Raw genomic sequence first — 23,198 nt, forward strand, 5'->3', positions numbered from 1 at the left:
ACTTCAGTAGCATGGACGATTTTTCACCAACGGAATAAATATCGTCGCGAATTATGTATTTACTCGGTCGCCGTGCAATTTGTGCACACGGACGTATCGAATATCGATATCGAGGAGCGTGGCTGTTCGAAAAAGGCGGGCTGGCAGTCTACTACGGGAACACTAAAAGTCGAGCGAATTCGTTTTCAGCGTTCCAACGTCGCACGTGTTCAGGACGTTGAAGCAGCGGAAAGGAACGTGCTGCTTGCCCATGCCACCACGCTTTTATTACCGCGACTTTCATGGTCCGTGACAAAATGTTATCCGTAATTGAATCGCTAATAGTTCAGCCATAAATTATTTTCGCTTCTTACTCCTCTCTTTCGTAAACTATCACCTCACCAGTCCGCAGTCATCGCAAAATCTACTATTTTTCGGCTATCAACTTACTAACTCGATTCATTTTTTATTCTTATTTTACTCTTTACAGTGTCATGCTATCGCTATGAATACAATAGTCTCATTACAGTGTTAATAACATTTCAACAAGTTTTCTATAATTGTTCAAATACATTCTTGAGCGACTCTTTGCCCAAAATACTATTATTTCAATATCCATTATTCCGATTCTACAAACATTTCATTCCATAGTATAATAATATTAATCTAAAAGTGAATAGTATCGTATTTCATGTGAAATATTATATTTTCACTACATTTTTTTAATCTTTTATCATAACGATTAAAATTTCGAACGCAATATACAATTTTCATACTATTCTCCTTTCTTCTATCTGTGATCCGTATGAGGAAAGTACACCAACACTTAGTCGCTTGGGTATTCCCATTTGTCAAGATAATACAGCAAGTATTCATGTCCATCGATGTTCATCGGCACCGATAAAAGACGCGGGAACGACTCGAGGCCGAGAACTTGCTCGTTTTTGTTCGTGAAACGTATGTCGCACGTTCCATTACTTACTTTCACGGAAGATATATGACCGGTGATGTTTCTCAGACATTCGCGACGTTTCGCATTCAATTTTATTTATAAACTACGTTGGAATCCTGATCAAGTTGACTGTGTGCGACCCTTGACTGACACAGTTACAGCTTTTCATACGGTGTTTGCTCCTATACCCGATATTGTCTGGCATAGTTGCACCAACGTACTCCCCAGAGAGTGACCTCGCGGTTACGGACGACAGTTCGTCAACGTTTTTTCTCATTCTCGGTGTTTCGTTCTACAGGATATCACAAAATATATGGCATATATTCATAAGATATTCGACTCGATTTTAGACATTAAAACAATGAAAAATGTTATGTTAGCACATGCTCCATTTTAAGTGCCTCGTTCTAAGATTCTCGAACTGAACAAATAACATAGGATACGAATAGAATTTTGGTTAGTATATTAGAGCTATGCGGTCGACATATGTTTCTGGCAGTATTCCCAACTAGTTGGAGCAATAAATAATTACATTTTGAAGATGAATTTTGAATTTTGACTTCGGCATCAAATTTTAAATGTCATCACAGTGACGACATTCAGTATCCAGTCCATAGAAACGTGAAATATGAGTGCGATAAAGAGGAGGATTCGTCAGTTGCCAGGATTGGTACCAGTGTATTTCCAGCGTCAAATACTGTTATTTGTAACTTGAAAAATAGGCCTCTCAACGACATTTTTATATATGAACCATTTTCATCATTCTTTTTTTATGTCTAGAATTGTCGCTGTAAATATTCCCCACATATTTTGTGATATCCTGTATACTGAGAGGTCGTTTATCCTCCGAAACTCCACTTTCAGATAAACAGAAACGGAACATCGAGTTTTTATCCGGGACTCGAAGATTGACGGTACACTGTTTGTCTTGACTCGCCACGGAATCGGCCTTGTTTAGCTTGCATTAAATTTAATCGACTTTATGGTAATTTCGTTCGTGCTACTCGTTACCATGCACACGCTTTCGCATTCGGCAAAACACTGTTTCGTACGTTTCAAATATACTGCGCGCCATTTCTTGCCCATCTGTACCATCGCCAGTTCGATTCGTTCGTAATGGCAGGTTTTACATCGCTGCAAAATCAGAGAAGGGGTTGGTTAAATATTTCACTCGCTTTGTTGCAGCTTTATACGCTGGTTACACGGCTGGTTCTTTTTCCGCTTGGAAATTGAGATACTGAATTATTGCTGCAAACACAAACATTCTACGTGTTGTTTTTTAATTTGGTGAAATTTCGTCGAACTCGATGTAGTATCGCGAAAAATTTAAATATGCAAAATGTATTCAATAATATATATTGCTTAGTTTATATATTTTATAAACTCGATAAATGTTTTCAAAATGGTATTGGACGCGCGCAATAATGTATTATTGCTATTTAATAATGAATTTTTCTTATTATTGATTGTTATCTCATATTTGTGTTTATATTGCTAGAATGATTAAAAAATAATAATCGTAACTGTGCTTTCGGGTTTAAAAAATTTTAATTTCAGTCGTGGCTTTGATAACACGATGTCTCTGGCTTTAAATATGCTTTTTCACGATGTTGTGTAACCCGTTTTTCCGCCACACCTTGCCAACATTTTTCCCTTCCGCATCTCGCTAACGCACGTCTATCCGCCTGACCGTCAATCAATTTATTTGACACCTACCCTCCATAGAACAAACGAGGGTCACCGCTTCGACGCTCGAGTTTACCGTCTGTTCGAAAATTACGTGCCTCCATGCCGTCCAGGAATATTAATCAAATATTTTAATAATAAGCAACTTCATTTTCGCAAACGTTATCCCTTTTTTTATAAAAAAAAATTCGGATTAAGTAAATCTTTTATTTTGAAGTGAGAATTCATGAATTTTGGTGATCACTGAACCATGAAGAACATGTAATGGCTCATGAATGTATTTGAATACTTATATACATTTTTTAAATAACTTGCAACTTTCTTATACATTTTCAAATTGGTCCCAAATTCTATCGGTATAAGCATGATAGTCCCATCACAATGCCAATAAAGGTTTCAAAATGTTTCATATAACTCATATGATACATTCATAAAAATTTTCAATGGTAAATGTTCAAATACTTCCGTGAGTCATTGTATGTTTGTGCGTTGATAGAATTTACCTACGTGTACCGGACTTCTCAAATATTTGACGCATCTTGCTTATTAATTGATAAACTTTGGCCACGCGAACGATACCAGCATTGGAAACATGAATGCTTCTAATAAGCAAATCTGTAATTTGCGCCCCCCCCTATGTTTTACAAGTGTTCTCCTCGCTTTCTTGTTCCGCTTTTAACCGTTACAAGACTCGTGTTTCGAGCGAGCCAATCTAACATTCCTCGTTGTTGCGTCGCATCGTGACGACAAACTCGAATTCATTACTTGACAAGGACGACTGTTACATAATTTGTAACAGCGAACGGTCACGTTAATTAGAACTTCCGGTCATATAAGAAAATTTCCTTGAAACAGGAAATTTGATTAAATCCATCTCTCTCAGTCTCCCTTTATTCTCTCTCTTCTCTGTGCTTCCTAGGATGAACGCATGAATTTTTTGCTAGGCAATCCAAGATACTCGTTCTTTCCTTACTCGATAAGAAACTACTCGCTGCTATCGAGTGGTTTATCTTTCGTTGGACGCCATTTTTCTTCAACTTCCAATACACCATAGACGAGCACAGCTCTCTCGCTCGTTGCTGTCGAATCATTCGTCGTTCCATACCCGTTCGTTTTCCCTTCCGACTGTTTGCTCGGCTATACGTTTACTCGCATCTGGCTGGTCATCTATTATAGGCGAGATACCTATCTGCCATGAGTCTGGTCAAACAACAACGGTCCACACCGCTTGGCACCGTTTCGAACGTGACGTTCGCGCGAAAATCACGTATCGCGAATCGGTAAATATCTAACCGGGGTAGTTTTATTATCGTAAATGGCCGACCCAATTATCGTTGGATCAGCCAAAGGTTTACGTTGCAACGAGAGGTTGTTTGCTGTCGCAGCAACTCTGCCGTCGAATCAGTCACACTGCGCTTTCTGCCTCTCGTAATACCATAGAGCTCCATGGGGCGTTTATTTTACGCGTCGACGGGCTGGCTAATGCGCTTTCGAAAGTTCCAGAGGGCCGCCGACGTTTCTATTGGAAACATACTTTTAACCAGCCGTGATGGATGCGCAACAACAAGATTATAGAGAGATCTGCAATTACGCCTGCTCCATCATTTCGAACCTCGCGCTTGCGAAAGCTGATGGAACGGTCTGCTAGAGTTACGTGGATGAATCTGCTATTAACGCTTGGTCAGCTCAGGTGAACCCGTGAAAACAACGGGTTCAGACGCGTCAATACAGTACGCTAGGATCCCGTTATACACATCGATGGTTATAAGCATTAGGAAAATGTATGCGTCTTTGAATTGACTCGAAAATCATAGTCGTGCATCAATTTTTGTACAATTTCATAGAATCGATTGTGTTAATTTAAAAAAGCAATGTATTTTACTTTCTGCGTTCCGATTCCCGTATAACATGAAATTTGCATAACATGGAACGTATCTCTCAAGTTATAAGAGATTCTCTTGCACGCTGTGCTTTCACGTGCAACGTTCGCTTCGAAAGTCTCGATGTTTTAGTACGTGCATATTACGAGCGTTACAGTGACGCGCGAAGCGCAATTACCGAAACTTCCGAATATCGGGTCGGCGGATCCATGGTTTCATGGTTTCCTGGAGCGAAACTGCTCCTATATAACGATAGTTTTGATTTAAAGCGGGGTAGTTGGATTATTAACGAGATAGCTCTGTGTTTCGTATTCGTTATTATAGCTATCGGCATCATCGGCAATGGATACGGGAATGTAAATTTTGGAGAGATTTTAGTGTTTGATGATTCGAAATCGCGAATTTTTATAGGATAGGGACTACCGTTGGATGGGAGTTAGGTAGGTTTTATATCGGTGAGCTGGACAGCGTTCAGTAGGCGAAGATAATTGTCCGATAAATGTGTAATTCGATTACGAATCCTGGTCGTATTAGAGATTAGGATGTTTCGTGTGTTTTTAAAATAAAAGAATAGGATATCTCTTTTGGTGGAATTTATATTCTGTTTTACTTGCAGTATACATTGATAAAAGTATTCTAGTATCTAGTTAAATCTACTTTATGAAAAGAATTCAATTTCCGTTGAACGAGTTGCATTGAATGTTTTCGGACATCAAAGCTAGTAGGAAGGAATATAACATTTAATTTAGGACAGTTTAATTAGTTCAGTTCCGAGATAGCAAACTACCAAGGCAATGTATAATTTTTGCCTTTATACAGGTACAGCTGGCCGTAATTGGTTCGTTTTAACAGTACGAGCACCATTTTCATTGGAAAATAATCGCATACGAGATATACATATTTGTCGATTGTCATATGATCACGACTCATTGTGGAGTATTCAAAAAGATATTATTGTATAACAAAGTATCTTTTCTTTTAAAAAAAACTTAAGAAAACAACTCCCAATTATCTTAAAATTTAAGTTTCTTATTTTTACGATAAAATTATTATTTGACAGCGGAAATAAACTGCTACCAAAGTTCGCTTATTCACTATGGGATACGTTCCGATTAAATACATTAACGTATACTGATAGGATACGCGAAATACGAAAGTAGTGGGTGGCGTGACCCCAGTTGAAACTTTGGTAACTGTAAATTTCACCAACAGCTACAGCTGCGCCTAATGAATGCAAAGGTTTAAGCGTAGAACACGTATTCGCTGTACAGCAACATTTTTATGCGCGTTCTTTTCGTGAGATTATTATCTCGATCTTTCCACACAGAGCTACCTTTTTCATTAGCTAATTGCTATTTAAATATTTCTTTCAGTTAGACAGCAGTACGCTAGTATATAATAATATATTAAAATATACAGGGAGGTTGGTAACTGAGGGTACAAGCGGAAAGGGGATGATTCTACGCGAAAAAAGAAGCCGAAAATATAGAATAAAAATTTTTCGTTTGAGGCTTTGTTTTCGAGAAAATCGACTTTGAATTTTCATTCGGTACGCGTGCGGTACGTTATAACGAATCTCACTGTAGATCGTTGTCTCGATGGAAAAATTTAAAAAAAAGAAGAAAGAACTAAAAACAAATTTTTATTCTATATTTTCGACTTCTTTTTTCGCGTAGAATCACCACCTTTCCGCTTGTACCACCAGTTACCAACTACCCTGTATAAGTAATATATATATATATATAGTATATCTATGTTTCTTCGAGCTATCGACTCATACATTTTACTGAAACTTCATAATTTGCTTGAAGTTTGAATATTTTGGATTCTTTATATAAATCATATCGAGGAGTTACAGGAAGTTGTTTGCAACATGGTTTACATAAAAAGAAATCTTTATTACTTAATTTAAGGAAAATGTTTAGATAAGGGGATATATTTTAATTAAAGAATTTTTGTTAAAAGAATATTTAATTTTAATTAAAGAAATCGACATTTCATATGTTCTGATCAAACACAAGAGCATCTTTAGCTTTTTATAGTGCCATACCATCATTTACGTACGAACGACAAAGACTAAAAAGGGAGAACGTAAAATTACGAGTTTAACGGAATTGGTTTCCCGAGTGAGGTTTCGTGGAACACGAAATTCTCGCTGATTAACATTACCGATGCAGGTTAACTTTACATTGTGCAAGTAGCTTCTACTCTCGCAACGGGAAACGAAACGAACGAACATAAAATACGTTTATCGCATCAGTCAAGAAATTCCCATGGTACAAACGAAGAAAATGCCCGAAACTATGGTCGGCGATTAACTACAATTAAGGAAGTAAGGAAGGCGGAAGTTACACGGGCAACCGGTTCGAAGGAATTTAATTTCGAACGTATCAAAGTTTTCTAATAAAATAGCCCGCGGAGAGGGCTGTTTAAAACTCTCATCTACATCTGTTCATCTAAATGTGGCAATATGTTATTCATTCGGCTGGTTAGTAGCAATTATCTCATTTGCTATTTATTTTAACGAAGTATTTCGAATTAGTAAATTAACATCTACCTAGATGTTAATTTACTTGAAACGCGTTTAATCAACCTTTATGATAACCGATATTATGAAACACGATGTAGGTAGGTACTGCATTATTCTGAAAAGACATTTTATCAGTCTCGCATGTTTTATAATAAAATTTCCATTTATTTATGCTGTAATTGTTTATCACTTGACTCATCGTTTCTTCTATTATTTTTACATATAATATTTTTTTGGAATATATCCTATATAGTATACTAAACTCTTTGCAAAATGTCATGCAATTGCAAATACAATGCATTAATAAAATATTTTTTTAAAGTAATATTTTTTTTAGTTAATGTACGTTATCGAATGTACTCTTTATTTACTGTGGATATGAATCGAAATCTCAAGGACTTTCTTAAATCAGTATCTCTTTTTCCATTTAGATCCTACAATTTTGTGATATTTAATATTATACACATACACACACTATTCCGTTCTTACATAATGACATTTTCTTTTGTGTTGCCGATTGATGTAATTGTTAACTATGAAATATCAAAAAAACAATCACTTATTGTGAACTACTGCGAAACAATGAAATACAGAATTCTCATAAGTGCTTATAGCTATCTACTAATTATTCAGTTGCAGAATTAACTACGAGAAATAATTCAAAATTAGTCAATAAAACAGATATTTTTCATCAAAACAACATTAAGCCCACTAATATTATCGAACATCAGTTGTAGAAATCTCTCAACTCTTGAAATACAGAAATACAGAAATCAACTCTTGTAGAAATACACAACTTTTGAATTTTTCTGAAATTTCGCTGCGAGCTTTGAACGACCATATTATCGTAATGCATTTCCTCTACCGTGATGGAACAATATGTTTTCTAATAACTTCGTATTTACGTAAGTCAGACGGATAATTACTCTGTTTGCTCCTTTAGTATGTTACGTAATAAACGCAATTTCATATTACGTGTATTCAAAAGCATTGACGGCGATTAAAAGGAAACTCCAATACTAATTAATCGTTTAATCATCGTCTTTCAAAAGGAGCATCCAAAGCACGCGCTTGAATTGTTCGCGTGTAGAACGATTGCTCCATTCGATTGTTTTCCATGTGCCGGACGCATACTCACTCGCATTTTAAAAGCTCGAAATGCGACCTGGGCCAAGCCCCCTATAAAACAATCGTAATGTTTAATAAAAAAAAAAGAGAGAAGCGTTAGGAGGGAAAAAAAAGAACGTGCGTTCTGTTCGTAAAAAGCCTGCAATTAGAACACACGGTACAGACCACAATGGCGTAGGCAACCGGTATTAAACGACCGTGTCTCGTTCCCTTATTGTATTCCATTGTACCGAAGTAGCCCAATTTTGCTATTTTACGGACAACGGGTATGTACACTCTGGCGAAACCGACCGAGAGGGAAATGCAATTTTGGGGGAAATCGCCAAGGGGCCACCGGTCGCGTTAGTTGGTTACGAGTGTAGCTGGCTCATGATGTGGGTCAGCCGAACCGTAGGTGGCACGCATCGCTGTCGAATAAAACACGTATGCGACGGTCATATAAACATGTCATCGTTCGACCGCATTTTCCGCAGTTTACTCTAACCAGCGAACCCGTTGCATCTACAAAAATTTGTTCTCGTCGTAACGCGGTTCTGCACATTTTCACAATGTCCACAATCGAGTCCAGTGCTGACCCTTGTTTCTTTCTATCTTTATTTCGTTAGCGTTATTTGTTTGAATACGCGTAAAGTGAAATGTTTCTGTTATTAATCATAAAATAAGACAACCATGAAAGAAGGTAACGTTTCTGATGAGTGAAATTTTCCTCTAACGTCCCTTGTCCTATTTTAAAAATCAATGAAGTCGATCAAATACAATTAAATGTTTTGTTACTACTTAATATTGAAAAGTAGAAAAACAGAAAATATAGTAATAGTGAAATGTAGAAAAATTATTGTATGCATAACATTGTGATTACTATTATCACGGGTCGATAGAAATAAAATACAATTACAATAAAATTGACATGAAGTAAAATCTTATGTGAACAAAAAACTGCATTGTATTAAGATGAATATAACTTGAATATTTTAATAAGGTTTGTAGTTCCTAGAAGTTTATTTATTTGCTATTGTGGCTGCTAATAAAGGAATCAGCCCTTTTATTTTTGTATGAGTATTTTACGCAATTTCTATACAATTTTTTTTTGTATTTCATAAAATTTTGTAAAGCGCTTTTGTTACGTAGAAGTGTTTTCGTTATGAAAACAAAGAGGTAGGATAACAAACGAACAAGAAGCATGGTAGATAATTAATCAACGATAAACGGTTGAATTTCTTGGAATGCATGTAACAGAAAATTTGATCCGGTGATATAAAACTGAGGAATTTAATGCACGCTACATGAACGCTCAGCCAATAAAGTACGCTGTTGTCACGTCAGGAGAAACTTGACAGATGTATATATATGCCGCGTGCATTGTACGCGTGCTTTTCGTCAGAAACATTGTCTGCTTGCTGCATAATCTCATGTTATAATTCATTGTTAAAACAGTGACGCTTCGATGCGCTATATGGTCCATTAGGCGCAGGGAAGGTGTGGAAAATGAGAATTTTTGTTCCAAATATTCGATACAGAATTAATATTTGTAAGGAAGGAAGCAGTAATATCGATAAATATATAACCAACGCTTATCACACATGCAAAGTCCGTACGAATAACATGTAAAAGCGAGCTTGACGTAATTTCATATAGAAAAATAAGAGGAAAATATAGAACAAAATCTTTTTATTTTTGATTTAGTTTTTAAGAAAATCAAGTTTGAAAATTTATCACGTATATGTGGCTAATTACAGACTGGACTAAATAATAGAAAGGAAGTCATCCTGCGCGTGAAAATAAGTTGAAAATATCGAGTAAATTTTTTAAGGCTTCATTTTCCAGAAAATAAAGTTTGAACACGTTTAGTTAAGAATCAGGCTAGAACATGCATATGATAAATTGTTTATTTTATTTTTCTCGGAAATGAAGCGTCTTGTGAAAAAATCTTAATCTACATCAATCTATTTTTTCATGTAGAATGTCTTCCTGTCAGTTACATAATCCTGCCTAGTCTTGGATTAACCATGTTCAAATATACTTGGGAAATTTTCAAATTCGATTATCCCGAAAATTGAGTCGAGAATGAAAATATTTTATTCTACATTTTTTTCTTATTTTTTACAAGGAGCCGCTTTTACATGTTATTCGCACGGAGTCTGTATATCCACGTTCCACGGGAGCGATGTTCTTTCGAGCGGCGTGTAATGTTTCAGTGGGAATGATAAAGTCGTTTTATGCGTATAATCCGCAAAAAGGAAAATCTGGACTATGCGTTTACAAGCTTTCCACACAGAATCAAAACAAGATTCGTCTACGTGGAGCGAAATGGAAGCCAGTCTATTTCCTGCACAGGAATACGGTAATAGGATCGTAATGAATATTTTCCGCTCGGATGAGTTTCCATTGTGCAAACACAGAGAGAATAATTTCAAAGACCAGACTGTGGCATCAAATATAAAAGTATCATACCGCCAAATTGTCTTTAGTAACATATTTGCTATTATTTTCCATCTTAATTCGAAAACAATTTTTGATTTTTGTCAACATATCGAGTAGCATGTCCGAGTGCGTTTTAACGTGACTTTTAGAAAATTCAGCAAAAGGTTGGGTAGAAATTTCAGTTAATGCAGTCTGTAGAGTACGCGTATGAAGGAACAATGCAACAATAATAATTGGATGGCGTTACGTAACAAGAAGTTAGCCCGTAATATCGGGCAGCTTCTATAATTCAATAAAATAGTCGTTCCGTACAGCGGCCGAAATCACTATTTGCTCGAAAATGTATCGTTGAAACGTGCGTGGCGCAACTTTCGTCCATTTCTGTTGCAGTTCTATTGAATTATACCGATTGTTTGGCATTGTAGTTCGTTGCATAATATTTCACTGCCACGTTCGTGTGCAGGCAAAGCGAATACACACAGAAAACTACGTTTTTATATTCTTCGTAATACCAACGATAACGGTTGCGTTGTGTAGCATTGTGGTAACGTTTGTACATATATCGTTACATAAGAGAAGTGTTGTAATGATACAAATATTATTACGATAATAAAGAGCATGATAAGAATGGTAGAATTTTGAAAAATACATTATTGATTACGATTTCGTCAAAGAGAACTGTTTTCCTTTTTTTTCTTTTTTTTTTTGGATAGAAGTTTGTCGACATATTTATGAAATCCATTCGGCTGATCAAACGAACACAATCGAACGATATTTTTTTCAAAAAATTAACACCGCTTTCGCGAATATGGTTGACATGTTTTATCTTCTGTCTCATGGACGACAAATCGCTTTATCGACAAGCCCGTGCAAAATCATCGTTATCGGGGCAATCTATTTTTCCAGTCAATAAAGGGAAAGCACGTATTTAAGCGACGTCAGCTATGAGTTATAACAAATTTTTTCGTCCTTAAGTTATTTTTGGTCGCGTTCTTGTTTAATCACTTGTTTAACGGACGTTCCATCCTGATGAAACGCTCGTGTCCAATTAGTAACTGTTACTTCACTCACGACGTCATCATCGATTTTGTAACTCGAACAAACGAGAGACGCGAAACGGATGGTACATTACCAATTACACGTTCCATCGCAGATTTGTTGTCTTTTTTTAGATGTATTAATTTATCGTTTTAAATTGCACAAGAATGAAGACAATGGACTGCGGTTAAATAATGAAATGTACCGCTATCTATCGCTAGTTAAATGAAATATTCCGAAATCTTTAACAAAATTAATTTGTCGATGTAGAAATTAAAATAAATTAATTATGATTGGGCAAATGTTCAGGTAAAATTAAAACGCGTGTCGATGAACTTTAAATAGTCGATATTATCGTTAATTAATTTGTTGGCGAAAAATTTTTTTACTTCCTGCTTTTTGCTTTTGTTGGTTAATAGCTAGGTATCGTACAATACTTTAGGTACGTTTCCATAGGAGGGTAAACGAAATACAGATGGAAAATTTAGATTGTTTAAATTATTCGATGATATAACAAGGGTTTCGATATTTCCCTGCAAATGTCGTTCTGTTTGGTTCAATTTTCTTATTCTTTTATGACCGGTACTTTTTCCATTAACAAATTTAAGAAACATTGTTCGATTCAATACGATTTGATATTTTCTTCACTGTGTTTGAGAGCAAAGAACAATTTCTCGATATTTTGTGGTATATGTTTACAAGAATATGGATTTGATATTGCGAACACATATTGTATATAAGGAATTTAAATTTTTCAAAACATTCATTAAATATAATGCCTAATACATACAAATCATGTCACATTTTCTCGTCACACAGTTGCCAGTTTAAACATCTGTCTAACAAGAAGGATTCTTATGAAGAATTCTTATATTTTATTTTAATTAATTTAATACTACATATCAAGTATTCTTATCTCTCTCATCTCTCCACATCGTCAAATATTTTCTTTAAAGCTTCCATTATAAAACAGTGGTGAAATTCTACATTTTCGATTTCATATCTCTTGGCGCTGCATTAAAGTCTCAACGGAGGTTTTCTATCTGCTAGACGATCTTCGTTTTTTTTTTGGGATGAATTTAGTACAGGGAAGAGTACATACGTGCTAGTCGAGTTTCGTGCTTTCACCTGTAAATGGTGGCACGCAGACGCCGCAATACCCAGCATCCACATATAAACTGTGCATCTCGGTCTTTTATGAGCCGTCGTCGACGTGCATCGTTCCTTCAACTTTACAAGGTTGCCCGACACTACTGGCTGATTCGACGTGCAGGACATGCCATGCTATGGCGTCTCGGTGGCGAACTATTTGCTGATATAAAAATTCCTTCAGGTTCTTTCCGCTGCATCACTCGGACAGTGTCTTGGATGCAGAATACATTTGGCTACTGACCTCCCAAGTCAATGTATTCGGGGGTCGTTGATATTCATTTCTTCTTTATTCGATTTCACGAGTCTTTATCTTCCTGTTACTACAAATCTGTTTGATTTGTAGTAACTCTCGTTTTCCTCGTTGTAGCACTCGTCATCCTTTCTTTCGAATACCAGAGGGAAAAGATCTGTCAAGTATTATAGAAAAATATTTTTGTCTATTTTCTGGTTTTGATATTATTTATATAATATATGACATTAAATCCAAATTTGATATTTTGGAGTTATCCCTCTAGGAAACGGAGAATGTAAATTATAGGCTTCAATGATGCGTATTATTATATTATTATCGTTATATTATAACAAATATCTAAAGGTGAAATATTTGGAGAAAATAACGTTTAGAATAAGACGAAATTGAAAATTAAAATGTAGAGAAAATGAGGTATACTTTATTCGCCGTTCATATAAGGAGCAGTATTTCTCATTGCTACTATACATTCGGTTCCATCGATCTGAAGAAGGAATTTTATCCGCAAACAAGAAGCCGATCGAACAATCGAGCTAGAATAAAATATGTGTCAGTGACGGGTTATCGGCCTTAGCCGAACGCTTTGTTGGCTAAAGTCCACGCGAAATCTCTACAGAATGCATCAGAAGACAATCGATACAAGACGCAGATCGTGAATTCGTTTCAGCCGGCATTCTTCGGGATCTTCGGCAGTCCATCAGGTAGCGTCGCGGTTTATTCCAGTCGTAAATCGTGTTCCATGTGACTGATTTTTGACTTCATACATATTCAAGAGATTCCTCGACTCAACGTTCTCTGCTCGCCTCTGAAACCCCATGTACAACCAGCCTCGCGCAGCTATTACGTAAATTATGGCGAATGCGTGCACCTTCGATGCGCCAATATTTCATAGCTCACCTGGCTCGGTCGAAAAATCTGACCGATGCAAATGACAACTTTGAATAATTGAAGCGACAGGAAAATGCAGTGTGGGGAAATTCGATTATTTGCGGTTAGTTTACACAGTAAGATTTGAGATAAATGCGTGACGTGTTTAAAAATGAAGATAGAACAATAATTCAAACAAGATTTGAAATTTGAAATGTTTGGTAAAGATTGAATTTTAAAATTAGTCTTCTAAAGAAACGCGGACTCTGAGTCGTCATATCTTTCTCACGGAACAGTCTCTTTCTTCCCTGGTAGGAATTTTAAACCTTTTCCGTGTATAAGTAAACGAGAAAATTGAATTACAAGTAAATACATCCCCTCGCGGTCGATTCCTACTTTTCCTTTTCCTCTTATTCTACTAACTGATATAATCTCCACAATTCTTCTTTACCATTATCTTCGATTCTCGCTTTTCCTCGATCTTTCCTTCTCCTTTATCATTCTGTTACGTAGGATAATCAATTTATCAAGATAATCACCCGCATAGTACTTGTTCGAATAATAAATCTGCCGCGATTCGAGCGTGAAGCTGCGATATTTCGTACAGCTCTCTACCTGGTTTGTTGGCAAAGAGATGAAGTAGTCGGCTAAGGATTACGTAAATACATGGTTCCGGATCTAACAAATCTTTGCGCCATTTAACGGCGATCTGTGCACCGGAAATCTCTTGGTGGTACGAGTAGCCAAAAAGTTTGTCGATCTGCGTAATTATTTTCCATGAACAGAGAGGTTAAACGAATGAAAGAATAAAACTCTAAACTAGCGATGCCTGACAGATAAAACGAACATCTGTATTTCGAATCATTTGCGAAAAATTGCGTAATCACAACGGAATCTCTGATACTATTAGTTTTTTTTTTTTATTTAAATACGCGCGATCATTTCCATTCGAGGTATCGATGAAATTTACAACCGTTTGAGAATTATGTCAAATATTTATTTCACTGCCGAATGACGTGATCGAATTTTAGGATTCCTCGACAGGGGATGACGGTACGCGTTACACGTTATTTCTATTCTCTCTTTGTCGGCAAGTGACTCATCGCGGGAAGGGAAGTTGGGATACGGAAAAGCGATTTCAGCGACATGGTCCGGGCGTTGAGATGCAAACGAGAATGGAAAGATAGAGAAAGCGTAAGGAACATTGTACGAACGGCGGCGATGCGTTTTTCAAGAGGAGAAAACGTTTGCAAAGAGGGCACGAATACCTTTCTCTTCTCCCCTCAGCTACGAATGTATGGAAAAATATCTTTGTCCTCGATTCTTCTTTTCAAACTCGATTCTTCCGTAAATAGAAAAGAACTTCATTAAGGTAAAACAAACGAATAGAAGAGGAGATAAAACACAAGGAGCTTTTTAAATAATAAAACAATTTTACTGGATTTAACAATTACAAACATCGATTTAATCGCATTACGATATTCCACTATACGCAGCTATGACGATTACAAGGAACACAATCATTTCAGTTTGATTTACCCGTAACATCGTAATTAAAATACATCTTGTCAAAAATGAAAAAAACGTGTGCATACTTTTTATTTATGCATCGAATCAACTTTTATCAACTACTTACCTTGTCGTTCGAGAAACTAGCTGTGCTTAATCAAAGAGTTCCTGTAAGTTCATTGCTCTCTGTAAAGCTCACAAAGAGGGTGTAAAAATAACCCGTGGATATCTCGTTCGTCGAGGCGTGTCACGGTAGCTCCCCCAAGAATAAAACGTCTCTCTGTGCCAACTTACAATCTTCTGATCGAGAAAGAAGTGTTGGAACGTAAACCTCGTTATCCATTACGTGAAGAAACGAGGTGAACGTAGGATTAAACCTGGATAGCCACCGCGCTGTCCACGAAGAAGGAAGGAAGGAAAACCGAGGGTGAGACGAATGATCCGTGTTTGCATAAAAATTTTATGCACCCATGGATCGTAAGAGAGGATCTGTGCAAAGCTTAAGGTACAAAGGCAAAGGAGATTCATTAAAATTCAATCCATACGTTCGAACGACTATGGTGTTAGAACTATCCCTTTTTATTGTCTCCTCTCTTGGTACAAGCCTTTTCTTTCGGTCACGCGATGAATTCTACTAAGCTTATTCAGTAACCAAGATGCATCCACGCGGTGGTAACTGGCTATTTGTCCGCAAATGTCCGTGTGTGGTTGAACCTGGCTCGCATGGAACTCGAAACGGCGAAAACCAATGGGGAATTCGTGACAGAGAGATGACGGTTGCTGGCGTGTATATTCCTGTTGCGTGATATCGTTGGATCTCGGACGTTTGAGCGTGTATCGGAAATTTCACGGATGTGCGACAACGTGTGGCCTACGAACAAGCCACGTCCAATGCGCGCGAAAGATACCAACTCACTGAGACAAATCGATAAATTATGCGGAAAGAGAATTCGGTCACGAGAAATTAGCTGATAATTGGCTGATTTGTTATGCGCAGATTAAAGTCGCGGTTCGTTTCAATCTGATTCCTCGCTGGGATTTCACTATCAACTCTAATTTCGTCTTGGGAATAGTAAATGGTTGAATTGCCGAATATTACGGCCTTTCATCTGCAATTATACATGAACTATAGATTAAAAATTGTTTAAAATACTTTATAAATAATTTTTAAATAATTCGAGTTTATCTTCTCTAGGACTAAATATTTGTTAGGTTGTAGAAAAATTATCTTCTTGAACTGCTTTTCTTTTAACGGATGACATAAAATTCTGAGATTAGAATCAATTTTACCGAAAACAATATATTTATACGTTTATCATTTAATGGATCTCAGATTTTTTTGTTTCACAGGAAAATAACTTTATTAAAGGAATGGAGTTATTTATTATTAACAAAATTAATGATTTTTATTGAAATGTTATTATACACAACTATTTAGTTCTATTATATCACTTATACACATTTATACACACACACTGTTTATAATATATTTGACTAGACATTATAGGTCGTTTGTCGTAGTGTTAAGGATTAAAATATGATATTACTTGTACGCAACTTTAAGAAACAAATTAATTCATGAAAGATTGTTGCGTATCTCCCGTAATAAACCAAACGTGTGTCTTTGAACTTCGAATTGAATAAGCCGCATCTGAATTATTTATACATTTCCCGCATTCTGGGAGATATTGGGAAAAATATCGATTGCATATAAATTTCTACATCGTTCATCGTAATCTCTAAAGCTTTCCCAATACGCGTTGTCGTGAATTTCCATGATGCTGTGACGTCATGCTCAGTGAATTGTAATTTTCAAATTTATGATAACGATTTGTCGACTTTCGGGAATTGGGCAATTGCCGGGGCGCGCGTATATCATTGCCCGTTCGTTACTCGTCTATGCATTGAAAATTTACGAATGTGTCCCAGTGAACGAGTCACGCCATTCACGATGAATGCCACTCCACCATGCTGGCGAAGAATCAGAGAAGAAAATGATAAATTATGCAGAATGAGAATTATTGGCTGCCAAGACGGGAAAATTGGTCGGCGATGAGTGTCTTGGAGTACTCGTAGTTGAATACTTGATTCGCTGCAGACGAATCCGCGGGACTTTAAATTTTCACTTCTTAATTTTACGTGTTTGCACGCGTCCTCGATCTATGTTCACTAAAAACCTACCATTTCGAGTAGCATAGCGTACGATCGGTTTGATTTATTTTGATATGCAGGAAGTGGTACAAATGGAATGTACTCCAGATGAAAAAAGAAATTGAGGACATGGAATAAAAGCTTTTACATCTTTGTTCTGAGATCTTTTTTGGATAGTTCTAGCATCGCACTTTTTTATATCTATGAAAAAAGTTATGTTTTATTAAATATTAATATCATCTATTAGACATAGAACATAGTGGGAAATACACAGTGAAATGGAATATTCAAGGACAATAAATTTAATTAGAAATTCTTAAAAATGTTCACCATTCTATTAAAATCTGGCTTCCGTATTAAATTTTTACGAAATGACATTTTTTCTATAAGGTATTAAAATTCATCATGCGTCACTATCTTATTTCATTGTCTGTTCTCCACTACAATAAATAGAAATATATGTGGAGACATTAATTTACAGCAAAAACCATCAAACTGAGATGTAATTAAATATATACGTTTTTGGAAATATGGGTTTGGATGATTTCATTCGATTTTTTCGACTTATATTGTCATGTAGAATGATCTCCTCCGTATTATTTACGCAAAGGATGAATTTCCTTTTACTCAAAATCTAAGTGGAATACACATAATTTACTCAGTTCACTTTGAAAGACTTTTCTGCACATGCAGCATCACTTTTATTTGCTGATGTGCTTATACGTATTGACTACGAGATTATTTGCATTTGATTTACCTGTCAATATTTATCAAGTTATCTCGGTCACGAGAAATCGTAGTTCACTGCGCTACAATATCCAACGTACCATAATAATTCTCAATTTTTCAGTGCTTACATGCAAGATATGAATTATACTTTATCCATTGAAACAAATTACACGTCGAAGTCTATAACTCTAAGCGCTTAAGAACGCGTTAAATTCGTCGCGTTATTTCGTTTGCAATTTCATGCAGATGGTTTCGCGCAGATCGATAGTGCGAGTATCAAACAAAAACAAAAACTCGTGCGAAAAAAATCCAATCCACGATTTTGACTTACTGTATCTTTTTTTTTTCGTTTCGTTTGTTTCGCGTTACATTCACCCTGTTATAGATCACGTTCGTTTTTCTGTTTATGGAGGATTTCCGATCAGCGGGGATAGTCGTGGAACCGGTTACGGATTGAAAATCATTTTTTGGAAAAGGGAGATCCACCTGGAAAAGTGTAGACTGCGCAAATAGAAAAAATCACCGCGAGGATCTGGTAAATACCAGCAGAAAGCTTCATCCGCAGGTCGAATTTAATGAAAAAAAAATTTTTTCCCGCCGTGCCCACATGAAATTTCAACGCCGCGCCGCCAGATTCTGCTCACATTCACCGGGTTTTATTTTCTTTATTTTCTTCGGTTGTTGCGTTACGATGCCATAGTTTTCTCGCCTGCCACGCTGTGGAAAAACCTGCACACGTACCTATACATTGTTGTAACCGCGCGTCCACATTGTATGCTCGCGAGAACAGCCTCGAGCTGAAGCTTAGAAAAAAGCGCGCCAGTCGTTGCTTTTATTTTCCACTGGGTTTATTCCACGCTGTTTTACTTATTCTTCGACATCGTCGCGTCTTGCTGGCTGCTGCTCTGTGACAACGATTTTTTTTTTTTAAGTCCGTCGTGTAGGACGATGAAAGGGATGCTCTTCAGTGGTACGGCTTTTAGAAAATGGTATACTTCCATGGACGTGTGATTCACTAGATTCAATTTATACGGTACATATAACATTCTTCTATTCAATTATTTTCTCCTATTTACTAAATGAAATTGTGATGTATGGTATAAAAATGTTGGATTAATAGAAATTTAATGATAGTTTTATGAATGTAAAAGTAAATTAACTTACTATAGTGTGCCCATCTGCTTTGCCTTGTAACTATTTGAATTTTGTATAAACAATTTTGCATACAATTATTGCGCAGTCAATAGTAAATTGTTTTACTAATTCTCAGATTTCCGAATTTCTGCTATTCCAGGATTTTTATGCAATTATAGAGAATTCGGCGGTGCAAAATTGCACAGAATTCACGTAATATGAAAAAGATACATGAAGTCCAAAGTAATTACGCTTTAGAATATTTCGTAGTATCGAAGTATGACGATCGAGGAAACGTCGACAAGCGATCGATAAAAACTTCAATCCTATCAAACATCGAATCACACCATTACTTCATTATCCGCTGTCCTCTTTTCCGTTTGATGACAACAGGCTGAACGGGGTCGGTATCGACTTCTAATCCGTGGCACGCCGGTCGTTACGATGTCATCGAAGGGAACGTGAACCCTCGCTCTCTTTCTCCGCGCCAGAGGATATATTCTAGGGCCGGACGCGAAGGTTTTGCGTACTGCATTTTAATGAACTCACCATCCCATCTTGTTTTCCAGCGGTGTGAGTCTCTCCGCCAGAAGGGAGGCGCAGGCTCCCGTGGGGGGCGCAGGGGGAGGCGGTGGCGTCGGAGGCGAAGGGAGGAGAGGCGGTGGGGCGGACCGGAACCGGAAATGGCTGCGAGGTGGCTCCTGCTGGCGCTCCTCGCCGCCCACGCCGCGGCTCTTCCTGATATCATTAGGATAGGTGAGTATCTTTCCAGTCTCCCTTCTCGAGTTAAAAGGCTCTACCTCTCTCGCCCTTTTTCTCTCTGCTCTAGACTCTTTTTCTTTTTCGTTCTTTCTTTTTCCCTTAGCGTTTTCTACCCCGCTTTTCTCGTTCGTTTCATTTTCGCCGTCCATTTCACCCCTGGGCCACGCGACAAATGACACCACAGCGACGAAATCGTAATCGATACGTCCCTTTACCGAAAGCGTAGGAATTTCGGAAGTCCGACAAAGATTTAGAATTGCGATTACACGGTGAATTAAAGGGACGATCGCGTAATCCATTAAGCAGAATGTCGCTGCGATTAACGCAGATGATCGGGCAATATGATTTAAGCGGAATTAAATAGATAGGGTGCTCCGGAATTTTATTGAAAGTGACTCTCGTGCAAATCCAACGATGCAGCCTGGTCGGCAAATTCTTTTATTTCTACACTTTGTTTTTTACATCATGCACCTAAAGTCATGTAACTCCCTATCAACTGCTTGTTCCTGTCCAGTTGAGAATTAAATTACTTAATTAGGTGAATTCATTGGGTAAATTCATTATATTCGACGAGCCTTCAAGCCGGACTTTCTCGAAAGCGAAGTCTTCAACCCTATTTTCTGACTTTCGAATTTCATTTTATTTTAGACTTCGCTTGAACCACAAATTTGCAACCATGATATATTTTGTTTTTTCACTTCCTCTATATCTGGAAAATTTCTCGCGTATTACTCGGGACGGGTATCACGATACGAAAGATTAATAGTATCGCAGGGAAAAACGTGGCCTCGCTTCTAAATGTCGCGCAAGTAGAAACACTCGTGCATAGTCAGACAAGCAGAATCACGAACGTTCCCGGAATGCAGAGACTGTGAATAACGCTGTACGCGTGATGTCCGCGTTAAAGTGATAGGTCGTGATCACCTTGTGATTCCAGCGAACAATAGTGTCTGCTAGAAGTTTAACGTTGCAATCTAACGTTGCAATGAAACCATCGTGCGGACGTTATGCAACTTATTGTCGATGAATACGTATTCTGTCGCTCTACACGAAACATCCTCTATACGTTTTTACTTTCCGTTTATTTGTTTATCACTGTGTCAGATTTATTTTTTTGCAAACATCCATCGTTCGTTAGAAATCGATATTCGCATAACATATATTTATATAGAACACAAAACGAACAATTGAATGCATTAAAACCGCACGACAGTTTTCCATATTTGACAAGAGCACTTGCAAGTTTGAACGTATATCGGACAAAGGTCGTACACTACTGACAACAGATATTAGTAGATTTACGTGTTGCATTTATTAGAGAGCTTCATTTATTTTTATATTTAGTATTTTACATTCTAAGATAATATAATTAATTTTCCACGCCATGATACAAAAAGTCTTGGTTACGAGGAATAAAATGGATCATAAAAGGAATAAAATAGAGACCAAACGAAAGGAAGCGTTAATCTTGGCGGTTGTAAATCTCGGTCGATTTGGCTCACCACGGCACGGCGTCAAGATAAAGCTTAGGCTCGTCGTAAAACCTTGATCTTCTAGTGGAACTAGTTATCGTTAGATAGGTATATATATACCGATTCGTCCAGACTCATCAACGAGTGAATTGTTCCGATGAGGGGCGTTTAATCGCACGACGATGGAGTTATGATCCGGCATAAAAAGAACGCCGATACCATCGATCTACGTAAAAACGAGCAAGTCTCACTCGAAACTTTATCTCAACCAGCCGATTAGTACTCGAGTGCGCGCGTGTGACTGTACTCCGAGCTCAGTTGCATTTCGATTCGTCCTTTCTCTGCTATTTTTCCTGATAAACCATCGCCGTTTCGCCGAATTAATAGGGCTTGAATATTCATTGATTGTTAATGAATTATTTCGCGTCGGCCCCTCGCGCTCGACAACTCTCGACTGCGAAACAAAAACGGCAAATTGATACCGCTTCGATACGCCGCGCCAACCGTATATCCGGCTAACGTTATACACAAAACACCGCGCTGCCGGTTTAATTACTCGCACGAGAAATTTCCGGCAGGTCGTAGTGAATAGCCGCGGAACAAGACTAGCTTTAATTTCGCCGTTGCGTCTGGCTAAAACCGTTGCGAAATTATTGGTAATTAAAAAAGAGACATTGACTCACACTTTGCTCTCGATCCGCACTGCCGAGCGTAAGCAAAGATTATAGCACAGAGACATGATAAGTAAATGTTTCTTGATTTTCTGATGTTCGCTTTATGGTTAAACAAGAGAATTCTAATATGCAATTGATGTAGAATATAGCGTAGGATTTTATTATTTATTTGTAGCAGCACGCTAATAAATTTAAATTTAAAATGGATTAAACAGGAAACGATGGTTATTTAACGTGAACTAAATACAGTAATGTGCTATTACTAAGACAATTAAATAGTTAATTTACAACTCTCGTCACCATGGTTCCAAAGCTCCCTTTTACGCGGACCACCCTCCTTGACAACGCTGACAACACTCTGACTTCTCAACTCACATTGACTGTTAATTCGTCTTTCTCCCTTAAGCATCCCTTTGTCTTTTCTCATAGCCCCACCACGTACGTATTTCGCAACCTGTAGGCCTTTTTTCCGCGTAACTATTCGACTGAAGGACCGACGACACATTGATGTGCCTGTCAGCACTTAGGCTTTCTCGCGACATTGTTTATGGTTCACCCGATATTTCTTAGGCCATTTGTCCACGATATTACAATAGTGAATCTTAAAACTGTGATTTATCCTTCCATATAATCACATCATAATGGAAAAACATCATAATTGTAATATCGTAGAATAGCTTTGATTGGAGATCGGCTGGAATTAAAAAACACCGTGTACGTCGTCTTTTTGTGGTTTGTTTACATCCAAGAGCGCCTAGTAACAGTGACGCGAGAAAAGATAAGCAGCGTCAAAACAGAAGTACGGTTTCATATTTCAAGGAGTGGCAATCGAGAGGCCAGAGTATGTGAGCCGAAAAGTGTGTGTGTGTGTGTGTGTGTGAGAG

At 37.3% G+C, this 23,198-nt stretch overlaps 1 protein-coding gene across 5 annotated transcripts in view; it reads left to right on the top strand.

Annotated features, from left to right (window-relative positions):
* Positions 1-23,198, top strand: part of LOC117235595 (glutamate receptor ionotropic, kainate 2) — a 291,570-nt gene that overhangs the window by 65,011 nt on the left and 203,361 nt on the right. For 4 of the 5 annotated variants that reach the window (XM_033497806.1, XM_033497796.1, XM_033497815.1 and 1 more), the window contains exon 2: positions 19,976-20,162. In XM_033497806.1, the coding sequence (XP_033353697.1) occupies positions 20,090-20,162 (73 nt within the window). In that variant the 5' untranslated portion in view covers positions 19,976-20,089. Of the gene's footprint in view, positions 1-18,709; positions 18,808-19,975; positions 20,163-23,198 lie in introns of those variants that run through there. The other variant, XM_033497781.1, reaches the window with a different exon arrangement.

Source organism: Bombus vosnesenskii, unplaced genomic scaffold, assembly GCF_011952255.1.
Source record: "Bombus vosnesenskii isolate JDL3184/JDL3185 unplaced genomic scaffold, Bvos_JDL3184-5_v1.1 scf7180000013264, whole genome shotgun sequence".
In the NCBI taxonomy this organism is placed as follows: Eukaryota; Metazoa; Arthropoda; class Insecta; order Hymenoptera; family Apidae; genus Bombus; species Bombus vosnesenskii.